The sequence below is a fragment of the Anomaloglossus baeobatrachus genome, chromosome 6 (genome assembly GCF_048569485.1).
Source record: "Anomaloglossus baeobatrachus isolate aAnoBae1 chromosome 6, aAnoBae1.hap1, whole genome shotgun sequence".
Lineage (NCBI taxonomy): Eukaryota > Metazoa > Chordata > Amphibia > Anura > Aromobatidae > Anomaloglossus > Anomaloglossus baeobatrachus.
The window spans coordinates 562,740,269-562,753,286 of NC_134358.1; the positions used below are offsets into that span (position 1 = coordinate 562,740,269).

At 48.5% G+C, this 13,018-nt stretch overlaps 1 protein-coding gene across 1 annotated transcript in view; it reads left to right on the forward strand.

Moving 5' to 3' along the window:
* Positions 1 to 556: 556 nt before the first annotated feature.
* ZBTB47 (zinc finger and BTB domain containing 47) overlaps positions 557 to 13,018 on the forward strand; it is a 62,650-nt gene continuing 50,188 nt past the window's right edge. Inside the window, exon 1 of the mRNA XM_075315741.1 lies at positions 557 to 735. Coding sequence (XP_075171856.1) covers positions 733 to 735 — 3 coding nt within the window. The 5' untranslated portion in view covers positions 557 to 732. The remainder of the gene's footprint in view (positions 736 to 13,018) is intronic.

The window sequence follows — 13,018 nt, forward strand, 5'->3', positions numbered from 1 at the left end:
CCCCTCTTTCTCTCCTCCTGTCACTCTCCTCAGTCCTCCCCTCCTGTCACTCTCCTCAGTCCTCCCCTCTTTCTCTCCTCCTGTCACTCTCCTCAGTCCTCCCCTCCTGTCACTCTCCTCAGTCCTCCCCTCTTTCTCTCCTCCTGTCACTCTCCTCAGTCCTCCCCTCCTGTCACTCTCCTCAGTCCTCCCCTCTTTCTCTCCTCCTGTCACTCTCCTCAGTCCTCCCCTCCTGTCACTCTCCTCAGTCCTCCCCTCCTGTCACTCTCCTCAGTCCTCCCCTCTTTCTCTCCTCCTGTCAGTCTCCTCAGTCCTCCCCTCCTGTCACTCTCCTCAGTCCTCCCCTCCTGTCACTCTCCTCAGTCCTCCCCTCTTTCTCTCCTCCTGTCACTCTCCTCAGTCCTCCCCTCTTTCTCACCTCCTGTCACTCTCTGTCTCCGCTCTCTGCCCCTCCCCCTTACATTGTCTCTTTAATGCACAGGGGAGGGGGGCTGGCCTGGGCTCCTTGTCACGTGATGTGCTCCGACCAATGGCGTGTGAGCCCCGGGCAGCCCCCCCACAGCAGAGCCGGGAATGTAACATGGCGCAGGCGGAGGATGCGGAGCGGCGGCGGCGGCGGTGGCAGAGCATGTAGGACAATAAGAGGCCGGAGCAGCAGAGCAGGGGGGCCGCAGACGGAGCCCCCCGAGCAGCAGCGACATTCCCACCCTCTGTGCGCCTCCACACTGCAAAATGGTAGGTGAGCCCTGCAGCCTGCCCTGTGTGCGGCCTGCGCCGAGAGTGCGCCTCCTTCAGGGTCAGCGGCGGCAGGAGGACCCGGAGGCAGCCAGGAGGAGGAGGGGTGCAGGGGGATGATGGTAAGTGCAGGGGGGATGATGGGTGCAGAATGATTGATGGGTGCAGGGGGATGATGGTGGGTGCAGGATGGTGGGTGCAGGGGGATGATGGTGGGTGCAGGGGGATGATGGTGGGTGCAGGGGGGATGATGGTGGGTGCAGGGGGGATGATGGTGGGTGCAGGATGATGGGTGCAGGGGGATGATAGTGGGTGCAGGATGATTGATGGGTGCAGGGGGATGATGATGAAGGGTGCAGAGTGATGATGATGAAGGGTGCAGAGTGATGATGATGAAGGGTGCAGAGTGATGATGATGAAGGGTGCAGAGTGATGATGATGAAGGGTGCAGAGTGATGATGATGAAGGGTGCAGAGTGATGATGATGATGGGTGCAGAGTGATGATGAAGAAGGGTGCAGAGTGATGATGAAGAAGGGTGCAGAGTGATGATGAAGAAGGGTGCAGAGTGATGATGATGATGGGTGCAGAGTGATGATGATGGGTGCAGAGTGATGATGATGATGATGATGATGGGTGCAGAGTGATGATGATGGGTGCAGAGTGATGATGATGATGGGTGCAGAGTGATGATGATGATGATGGGTGCAGAGTGATGATGGGTGCAGAGTGATGATGATGATGGGTGCAGAGTGATGATGGGTGCAGAGTGATGATGATGATGGGTGCAGAGTGATGATGATGATGGGTGCAGAATGATGATGATGGGTGCAGAATGATGATGATGGGTGCAGAATGATGATGATGGGTGCAGAGTGATGATGATGGGTGCAGAGTGATGATGATGATGGGTGCAGAGTGATGATGATGATGGGTGCAGAGTGATGATGATGATGGGTGCAGAGTGATGATGATGATGATGGGTGCAGAGTGATGATGATGATGATGGGTGCAGAGTGATGATGATGGGTGGAGAATGATGATGAGGAAGGGTGCAGAGGGATAATGGGTGCAGAGTGATGATGATGATGGGTGCAGAGTGATGATGAGGAAGGGTGCAGAGGGATTATGATGGGTGCAGAGTGATGATGGGTGCAAAGTGATGATGGGGAAGGGTGCAGAGTGGTGATGATGATGATGATGGGTGCAGAGTTATGATGATGGGTGTAAAGTGATGATGGTGGGTGCAGAGTGATGGTGGGTGCAGAGTGATGGTGGGTGCAGAGTGATGGTGGGTGCAGAGTGATGATGGGTGCAGAGGGATGATAAAGGGTGCAGAGTGATGGTGATGGGGAAGGGTGCAGAGTGGTGGTGATGATGATGATGAGGAAGGGTTCAGAGTGATGATGAGGAAGGGTGCAGAGGGATGATGATAAAGGGTGCAGAGTGATGATGATGATGAGTGCAGAGTGATGATGATGATGATGGGTGCAGAGTGATGATGATGGGTGGAGAATGATGATGAGGAAGGGTGCAGAGGGATAATGGGTGCAGAGTGATGATGATGATGGGTGCAGAGTGATGATGAGCAAGGGTGCAGAGGGATTATGATGGGTGCAGAGTGATGATGGGTGCAAAGTGATGATGGGGAAGGGTGCAGAGTGGTGATGATGATGATGGGTGCAGAGTGATGATGATGGGTGCAGAGTGATGATGATGGGTGTAAAGTGATGATGATGGGTGCAGAGTGATGATGGGTGCAGAGTGATGATGGGTGCAGAGGGATGATAAAGGGTGCAGAGTGATGGTGATGGGGAAGGGTGCAGAGTGGTGGTGATGATGATGATGAAGATGAGGAAGGGTGCAGAGTGATGATGAGGAAGGGTGCAGAGGGATGATGATAAAGGATGCAGAGTGATGGTGATGGGGAAGGGTGCAGAGTGGTGGTGATGATGATGAAGATGAGGAAGGGTGCAGAGGGATGATGAGGAAGGGTGCAGAGGGATGATGATGAGTGCAGAGTGATGATGATGATGATGAGTGCAGAGTGATGATGATGAGTGCAGAGTGATGATGATGAGTGCAGAGTGATGATGATGGGTGCAGAGTGATGATGATGGGTGCAGAGTGATGATGATGGGTGCAGAGTGATGATGATGATGATGGGTGCAGAGTGATGATGATGATGGGTGCAGAGTGATGATGATGATGGGTGCAGAGGGATGATGATGATGGGTGCAAAGTGATGATGATGGGTGCAGAGTGATGATGATGGGTGGAGAATGATGATGAGGAAGGGTGCAGAGGGATAATGGGTGCAGAGTGATGATGAGGAAGGGTGCAGAGGGATTATGATGGGTGCAGAGTGATGATGGGTGCAAAGTGATGATGGGGAAGGGTGCAGAGTGGTGATGATGATGGGTGTAAAGTGATGATGGTGGGTGCAGAGTGATGGTGGGTGCAGAGTGATGGTGGGTGCAGAGTGATGGTGGGTGCAGAGTGATGATGGGTGCAGAGTGATGATGGGTGCAGAGGGATGATGATAAAGGGTGCAGAGTGATGGGGAAGGGTGCAGAGTGGTGGTGATGATGATGATGAAGATGAGGAAGGGTGCAGAGTGATGATGATGATGATAAAGGGTGCAGAGTGATGGTGATGGGGAAGGGTGCAGAGTGGTGGTGATGATGATGATGAAGATGAGGAAGGGTGCAGAGGGATGATGATAAAGGGTGCAGAGTGATGGTGATGGGGAAGATGAAGAAGGGTGCAGTGTGATGATGCAGGGTGACAATTATGATCAAAAGGGTGTCAGAGGGTCTAGGGTACTAAATATCGAGGTGCTATCTGGGAGGCAAATGTTTTCAGTTCACAATGCAGGTGGGATATTGGGGGATGCTGGACTCCTATCAGGGGTCCAAGCCTAACTTCCATGATAAAAGGGGGTTGTGTGGTATCTTGTAGGATATGGGGGAGCAGCAGCATACTAACTGGCACAATATCGGGGGGCACACCTCAGTTACTGGGGTGCACCTGTGAGCTGTGGGGGCTTGTATTTCCAGGGCAGTCTATGTGAAAGGTGGGGGGGCTTTTTACATGGTGGGTGTTACTGATTGTTGCTCGGGTGATAGGGGGGCGGCGGTTGGTGCAGGTTTGCACACCCCTGGCTCGGTAGTATCGTCTCTAGGTTTATGCAGACGTTCGGCCCAGCGCTGCGCCTCCGCTTATATTTCAGGTAACCATTGTTCATAAACACGGAACCGGCAAAAAATGGATCTCTTGCCCATAGCAACCGCTCTGATGGCTCCCTCCATTAGTGACAGCAGGAGGCTAACTGGTTGCCATGGGCAACACCACCTGAGGCCTGGTGACCTCAGTATGGCAGCGTCGCCTTCTCATGGGGTTGGAGCCGCGGACCTGGGACACGTAACGCCGCCAATGCGGGCATTTTTTTTAGCTTTTAAACATTAGTTGCTAAGGTGAAAATACTCTTTGCTGCCCATAGCAACCAATCAGAGTGCAGCTTTCATCTCTTAAACTGCCCTGGAAGAATGAAAGCTGCGCTGTGATTGGTTGCTATGGGCAACAGACATTTTGGACATTAGAAATTATAGATAAATCAGGCTGTAGATTTCAAGGCAGCGGCCTAATATTCCAGACATCCTTATAGCTCCTTACTCTACAGACATCGTCATCGCTCCCCGTCACGGCCAGCACCCCGCTGCCACCAACTGTCAGTACGCAATTGACTGACGATTGATGGCCGAGGTGACGGCTGCTTTCACTACTAGGCCGATTATTGGGGAACCGACAGTGAGGGTATAGTATGTATGTATGTATGTGTACATATATATATATATATATATATATGTGTATGTATGTATGTATGTATATATATATACACATACATACTATACCCGGTGTATGTATGTGTGTATATATATATATATATATATATATGCCAATCCTGACCCATGGAGTACATATATACCTCGGTGCGGTCACTGCCTGCTCCACAATCGCTTATATAGGTAGATTAGACTCCTGATATCATAGCGTATGGCTTCAGAGATGCATTTATAGAGCTAGAGGAGCGAAGCTATTACATTTTAGATATTTCATCCAAAAGGTAGACAGTGTTTATAAAAATATACAAAAGAAGTTATAAAGAGGACAAAACAATACAGTATATATAATTACAAAAGTTATCTCAAGAAAATTACTTATAGGTTTATAGAGTAAGAACTCCAATGAAAAGTAGAACAATCCTACACAGCAGTGTATCTTCCTGGCATTGAACAGGGATCATAATTTGGATTTTGCTTTTATTAACACACGTTACGTCCACAAACCTCCCATCTGGTGAGTCCTAACACGGCTGTTCATGACATGTGGCTTCAGTCTCTAGAAAATTATGAGATCCCCCAACTTTCAGAGTATCTTTACCTTTTTTAGGTCCCAGGCGGAAGATATCGTGGTCATGTTTTTTATCACGATGCTACCTTCCATACAGATGAAACTTGGCATGGATACCATCACCTATCTATCCAATATTAATTTGGGGATGATGTGCAGATCACACAATTATATGAACATATGCATGTTCTTCCCTTCGGGATCACAAAGCTGAAAATGTACCTCCCTCAAATAATTGATTGATACAAACCCCAGTATTCATCACTGACCACCAGCCTCTTTTTTTTTCTTTTAGTGATCCGGGCTCGCTTTCTATTACATGCGAAAGCCGTGATCCTAGTATGAACAGATGTTCTTAGCGTTTTTCTCAGCCCCATAGAGAATGAATGGAGCTGCAGTGACCATATGTAGTCACTAAAACTGATCTTCACCATTTAAGCCCAATTCACACACACATTTTTCACAGATAGAGAATACATAGTTACTCGTTATAGTCTACAAGTCTGTTAACATATCCTTTCCTCCTCCTTCCTTTCTCTCTCTCTTCCTCCTCCTTCCTTTCTCTTCTTCCTTTTTCTCTCTCTTCCTCCTTCTTCCTTTTTCCCTCTCTTCCTCCGTCTTCCTTTTTCTCTCTCTTCCTCCTTCTTCCTTTTTCTCTCTCTTCCTCCTTCTTTTTTCTATCTTCCTCCTTCTTCCTTTTTCTCTCTCTCTCTTCCTCCTTCTTCCTTTCTCTCTCTCTTCCTCCTTCTTCCTTTCTCTCTCTCTTCCTCCTTCTTCCTTTCTCTCTCTCTTCCTCCTTCTTCCTTTCTCTCTCTCTTCCTCCTTCTTCCTTTTTCTCTCTCTTCCTCCTTCTTCCTTTTTCTCTCTCTTCCTCCTTCTTCCTTTTTCTCTCTCTTCCTCCTTCTTCCTTTTTATCTCTCTTCCTCCTTCTTCCTTTCTCTCTCTCTTCCTCCTTCTTCCTTTTTCTCTTTCTTCCTCCTTCTTCCTTTTTCTCTCTCTTCCTCCTTCTTCCTTTTTCTCTCTCTTCCTCCTTCTTCCTTTTTCTCTCTCTTCCTCCTTCTTCCTTTTTCTCTCTCTTCCTCCTTCTTCCTTTTTCTCTCTCTTCTTCCTCCTTCTTCCTTTTTCTCTCTCTTCCTCCTCCTTCTTCCTTTTTCTCTCTCTTCCTCCTCCTTCTTCCTTTTTCTCTCTCTTCCTCCTTCTTCTTCCTTTTTCTCTTTCTTCCTCCTTCTTCTTCCTTTTTCTCTCTCTTCCTCCTTCTTCTTCCTTTTTCTCTCTCTTCCTCCTTCTTCTTCCTTTTTCTCTTTCTTCCTCCTTCTTCTTCCTTTTTCTCTCTCTTCCTCCTTCTTCTTCCTTTTTCTCTCTCTTCCTCCTTCTTCTTCCTTTTTCTCTCTCTTCCTCCTTCTTCCTTTTTCTCTCTCTTCCTCCTTCTTCCTTTTTCTCTCTCTCTTCTTCCTTCTTCCTTTTTCTCTCTCTTCCTCCTTCATACTTTTTTTTTTTTTTCTGACCACAACACCAGACACACATCAGTTGGTTTTTTTTTTCATCCAATAGCAGAAAATAATCCCCCATTCAACTGAATGGATCTGTCAAAAAATGAATAGCGCTCTGAAGTCATCTGAGTGCCGTCTGTTTTTACTTTCGGATGGGAAGGAAACCCTTCGGATTATTTATTTTTTTGATTGCTAATAAAATGAATGCCTCATGGATGAATCTGATCCAGAACACTGATGTGTAAGGTCCGTTTTTCTTTTCTTGCCTGAAATGCATTGAATGAGGCCTGATAAGCTGAAATGAAATGTGAGGTTGGGTGCAGCCGAGGCCTCGTCCAAACTTCAGGGGTTTTTTTTTCACGTCTGTGTCTGTCTGAAAAAGGATTGTTTTTCATCAGTTTTCTCTGCAACTTTTGTCTGTATTTTGGATCAGATTTTTGTCTGTATGTTGGATCAGATTTTTGTCCGTATTTTGGGTCAGGTTTTTGTCCGTATTTTGGGTCAGGTTTTTGTCCGTATTTTGGGTCAGGTTTTTGTCCGTATTTTGGGTCAGGTTTCCGTCCGTATTTTGGGTCAGGTTTTTGTCCGTATTTTGGGTCAGGTTTTTGTCCGTATTTTGGGTCAGGTTTTTGTCCGTATTTTGGGTCAGGTTTTTGTCCGTATTTTGGGTCAGGTTTTTGTCCGTATTTTGGGTCAGGTTCTTGTCCGTATTTTGGGTCAGATTTTTGTCCGTATTTTGGGTCAGGTTTTTGTCCGTATTTTGGGTCAGGTTTCCGTCCGTATTTTGGGTCAGGTTTTTGTCCGTATTTTGGGTCAGGTTTTTGTCCGTATTTTGGGTCAGGTTTTTGTCCGTATTTTGGGTCAGGTTTTTGTCCGTATTTTGGGTCAGGTTCTTGTCCGTATTTTGGGTCAGATTTTTGTCCGTATTTTGGGTCAGATTTTTGTCCGTATTTTGGATCAGGTTTCCGTCCGTATTTTGGATCAGGTTTCCGTCCGTATTTTGGATCAGGTTTCCGTCCGTATTTTGGATCGGGTTTCCCTCCGTATTTTGGATCGGGTTTCCCTCCGTATTTTGGATCGGGTTTCCGTCCGTATTTTGGATCGGGTTTCCGTCCGTATTTTGGATCGGGTTTCCGTCCGTATTTTGGATCGGGTTTCCGTTCGTATTTTGGATCGGGTTTCCGTCCGTATTTTGGATCGGGTTTCCGTCCGTATTTTGGATCGGGTTTCCGTTCGTATTTTGGATCGGGTTTCCGTCCGTATTTTGGATCGGGTTTCCGTCCGTATTTTGGATCGGGTTTCCGTCCGTATTTTGGATCGGGTTTCCGTCCGTATTTTGGATCGGGTTTCCGTCCGTATTTTGGATCGGGTTTCCATCAGTGTTTTGGATCCGGTTTCTGTTCGTATTTTGATCCATGTTTCCATCCGTATTTTGGATGAGCTTTTCATCCTTTTTTTGGATCAGATTTTTAAGATTTAAAAAAAAACAACAAAAATCGCATGGCACGCAGATGTCATCCATGATTATTACAGACCCATCGACTTGTACTTTCATCGACATGTGAACAGCCCCATAGTCTATAGAGGGTGCGTGTTTGATACGTTAAAAACTAATGTCTGAATTAGGCCTAATGAGGAGTCACTTATCAAAGCTGCCCTCCGCTGGAGCAGAGCTGCAGTATAAAGCATGGGAGAGAGATAATGAGGTTGGGGATAGAATCCACGGGTGGTTCTTGTACGGTGGCGTCCTTACAGTACAGAAGATGGTTATTTTTCCGGATCGTTCTCGTGTTTTCGCTGCAGCCCTCCGGTCCTGCATGTTATATAACGCCGGAGCAGTAATGCGGAATGACCTCGCGGTCAAGGACTTTAGTAAGGAAGGAATGTTTCTGATTGATTAAACACCCCTGCAAATAAAAAGAAAAGGGGGGCATTTTACTTGGCTGCCGCTGATAGACCACCACCAGTCCTGCGGGGCCGCACAGTGTCCGGATTGTCTGTAGAGATGAGCAAATCTCGTCCTGTTCACACAGCTGAGGTTTTGTTCCAGTGGATCAGTGCAGGTTCTCCTCTTCAGCAGTGATATTCTTTCCTTTTTTGTTCTCCTATATTGACAGCAAGCAGAGATCTTGATAATTTAAAGTATAGTAAAAAGTTTCAACACTTTTCTTTAGGAAATTATCAAGATTTTAGATTTTCTTTACTCTTGGCTGGGGCGTCTTTATGCTCTGGGGACAGATATCGGGGGGCTTCCTTGGCCTTTGGGATTTAGGGCACCTTTTAGTGCAGTCTCTGACCCTAGAATCTCTACTTTTATCTCTTTTGTGCTGCCATTTACTTTGTTCTGTGATTCTTACGTTGTTTCTGTGTTGCAGAATTTTTGTGCTGCGCCTCCGGAGCAGTCGCTCCCTCCCTGCTCTTCTCCATGAACCGCCGTCCTCCAGTGTAACTTCTGATGAATGCTCTCCTCTTACACTGGTGACCTGATGACCGAGGCCTCTAATTAGAACAGTGCAGGGAGATGAAGTGTCGGAGGACGGAGGGAGAAGCTTTGTTCTCTGCAGTAATAAAAGCAAATGGCTTGTTAAATAGCAAAATGAAATCCGTGAACTGTGATGAGCGCGGCTTATATCAGACGCCTAATAAACCTGCAGAGCAGCATGTAAAGTGGTGACAAAATAAATAATACAGCATGTAACTCCGCATCAGTACAAATAATGCATGTACAAGAGACTGCACCAGCAGAATGGTGAGTGCAGCTCTGGAGGATAATACAGGAGGTAACTCAGGATCAGTAATGTATGTACACAGTGACTGCACCAGCAGAATGGTGAGTGCAGCTCTGGAGCATAATACAGGATAAGTAATGTATGTACACAGTGACTGCACCAGCAGAATAGTGAGTGCAGCTCTGGAGTATAATACAGGAGGTAACTCAGGATCAGTAATGTATGTACACAGTGACTGCACCAGCAGAATAGTGAGTGCAGCTCTGGAGTATAATACAGGAGGTAACTTAGGATCAGCACAGGATCAGTAATGTATGTATACAGTGACTGCACCAGCAGAATAGCGAGTGCAGCTCTGGAGTATAATACAGGAGGTAACTTAGGATCAGTAATGTATGTACACAGTGACTGCTCCAGCAGAATAATGAGTGCAGCTCTGGAGTATAATACAGGAGGTAACTCAGGATTAGTAATGTATGTACACAGTGACTGCACCAGCAGAATAGTGAGTGCAGCTCTGGAGTATAATACAGGAGGTAACTTAGGATCAGCACAGGATCAGTAATGTATGTATACAGTGACTGCACCAGCAGAATAGCGAGTGCAGCTCTGGAGTATAATACAGGAGGTAACTTAGGATCAGTAATGTATGTACACAGTGACTGCTCCAGCAGAATAATGAGTGCAGCTCTGGAGTATAATACAGGAGGTAACTCAGGATCAGTAATGTATGTACACAGTGACTGCTCCAGCAGAATAGTGAGTGCAGCTCTGGAGTATAATACAGGATGTAACTCAGGATCAGTACAGGATCAGTAATGTAATGTATGTACACAGTGACTGCACCAGCAGAATAGTGAGTGCAGCTCTGGAGTATAATACAGGAGGTAACTTAGGATCAGTACAGGATCAGTAATGTAATGTATGTACACAGTGACAGGACCAGGAGAATAGTGAGTGCAGCTCTGGAGTATAATACAGGATAAGGCTACTTTCACACATCCGGATTTTTGCTCTGCGGCACAATACGGCGTTCTGCAGAAAAAACGCAACCGGCTTTTGTAACGCCGGTTGCGGGTTTTTTTGCATAGACTTACATTAGTGCCGTATTGTGCCGCAGGGGCTTGCGTTCGGTCCGGTTTTGGCCGCATGCGGCAGATTTAGCCGATGCCGCGGCCGGATCGAACGTACCCTGCAACGTTTTTTGCTCCGGCAAAAAACACCGCATCGCGCCGCATCCGGCCACTGCGGCGCATTTTTCAATGCATACCTATGGAGGCCGGATGCGGCGCGATGCGGAAAAACCCGCATCCGGTCACCGCATGCGTTTTTTTCCACTGCGCATGCTCAGTAGCATGCCGCAACCGGAAAAAACCGGACGGGCCGCATGTAAAAACTTATGCAAAGGATGCGGTGTTTTCGCCGCATCCGTTGTATAGTTTTCACAGCCGGATTGAGCCGCAGGGCTTAAACCGGATGTGTGAAAGTACCCTAAGTAATGCATGGTGTCCATACATGGCAGAATGCATTATCTGGATTTTACCATATTTCTGGAGAACATTCTTTGTGTTAGATGCAGATTACACTTTGTATATTGGATGGGGTTGGACTCTGTGGTGACCGTCTGCAGCTTTTGACTCGTTTTTGTGCATTTTGGTTGTGAGTCAGTCACATTTTTTCATTCTCAAGTATCTGTATACTATACACAGCTATAATGTGATGCTCGCGGTGCTGGTGTCGGACTCACGACCTATTGGAAATTTATACAAGTGCGGCCACGTTGGATACTATTTGTCACCTGCAAAGAGCAATGCTGGATAGGCCAAACCTCCGCACGAATGGCGGCTTCTATGTTATGTGTATGCCCTCCAAGTCCTCTCCTCTGCCTCCGGCTCAGCTGGACCCCTGCCTCCGGCTCAGCTGGACCCCTGCCTTCCTCCGGGTCAGCTGGACCCCTGCCTCCGGCTCAGCTGGACCCCTGCCTTCCTCCGGGTCAGCTGGACCCCTGCCTCCGGCTCAGCTGGACCTCTGCCTTCCTCCGGCTCAGCTGGACCCCTGCCTTCCTCTGGGTCAGCTGGACCCCTGCCTCCGGCTCAGCTGGACCCCTGCCTTCCTCCGGGTCAGCTGGACCCCTGCCTCCGGCTCAGCTGGACCCCTGCCTCCGGCTCAGCAGGACCCCTGCCTTCCTCCGGGTCAGTGGTTGGGCTGGAGGATGGGAGTAGTTTCCTACACGGAGGTCATTCTCTGGTTAATATAACATTGCTCGGTGGGTGTCGGGCCAGATGTGTGCCAAACCCTAAATAGCTGCTCGACCCCCTTAGGATTGAGCTGCACTTATGTTGTTCCCTTCGTACAAAAATTGTAAAAAAAAAGGTCTGCCTTCTCTCTCGGATACGGCAGTGATGACCGTGCAGGTTGATGTCTTGGTGGTTTATGTGTAGATCTCGTACGGTTTTATTATGACCAAGAGTCATAATTTGGGGGGGGGGGGGGGGGGTCACATACATGGAATAATAATAGTTTGTCAGTCACTTTGCTGTTGGGTCCATACATAAAGACCACCAGTAAAAGACCACTGGAGGCCTGGTAGTGAGGCTTGGTTGCTTTTGCCATCCCCTTGTTCGGCCAGCTCAGTGGTGATCTATAGACTTGCACTAGACCAAATGATCTTGGGATGATCGGTTGACTCTAGGTGTCTAAAGCACCATACAAGAGTAACCTCGTTTTTACCCCTAAAGTCCCGTCACTCCTTCCATCTCCAAAGATTTTCTTAGTAGCCCCAGTTGATTATTTTATGCCTGCTCGCTCTGTTGGGTAGTTGGGTCTATGGAGTCCAGGAGGTGGAGATTATGCCGGGGTAGGTCACACTGTTTACCCCATATACCCGCCTTCAGTCCAGGGAACAATGTCACAAGTCCAGATTATGGAGATGTCAATCACGCTCACTGCCAGAGATGGTGCTGCAACGAGCTAGAAGTGGACCCACCGGACCACAGGGAGACCCCGCACCTACCCCAACGTGGGGTAGAGGATCGGGACTGTGGCAGCTGACCTCCAGGACAGGGGCGGACACAGGAGCAGACGGGACTGAGTCTCCAGTACAGACAGGGACCACCAGGGGGGCTCAAAGTAGACAGCACAGGCAGGACGGACGGGCAGAGTCTCTAGCACCAACAGGACAGGATAGATAGGCAAATTCACTAGTACCAACAAGGCAGGACAGAGAGGCAGCAGGTATGGGCGGGACAGGCTGGACCCAGGTGCCAACAGGCAGGACGGGACCAGAAGCCAACAGGCAGGACGGGCTGGGACCAAGTACAGGCAGGACAGGACTGGAACCGGGTGCCAGCAGGGTTGGGCGGGCTGGTAACCAGGTACAGGCAGGACAGGAACCAGGTGCCAACAGGCAGGACGGGCTGGGACCAGGGACAGGCAGGACAGGACTGGAACCAGATGCTAGCAGGCAGGACTTGCTGGTAGCCAGGCACTGCAGGACACTATTGGAACTGGGTGCCAGCAGGGCTGGGCGGGCTGATAACTAGGTACAGGCAGGACAGGACAGGAACCAGGTGCCAATAGGCAGGACGGGCTGGGACCAGGTACAGGCAGGACAAGACTGGAACCGGGTGCCAACAGGCAGGGCGGGCTGGTA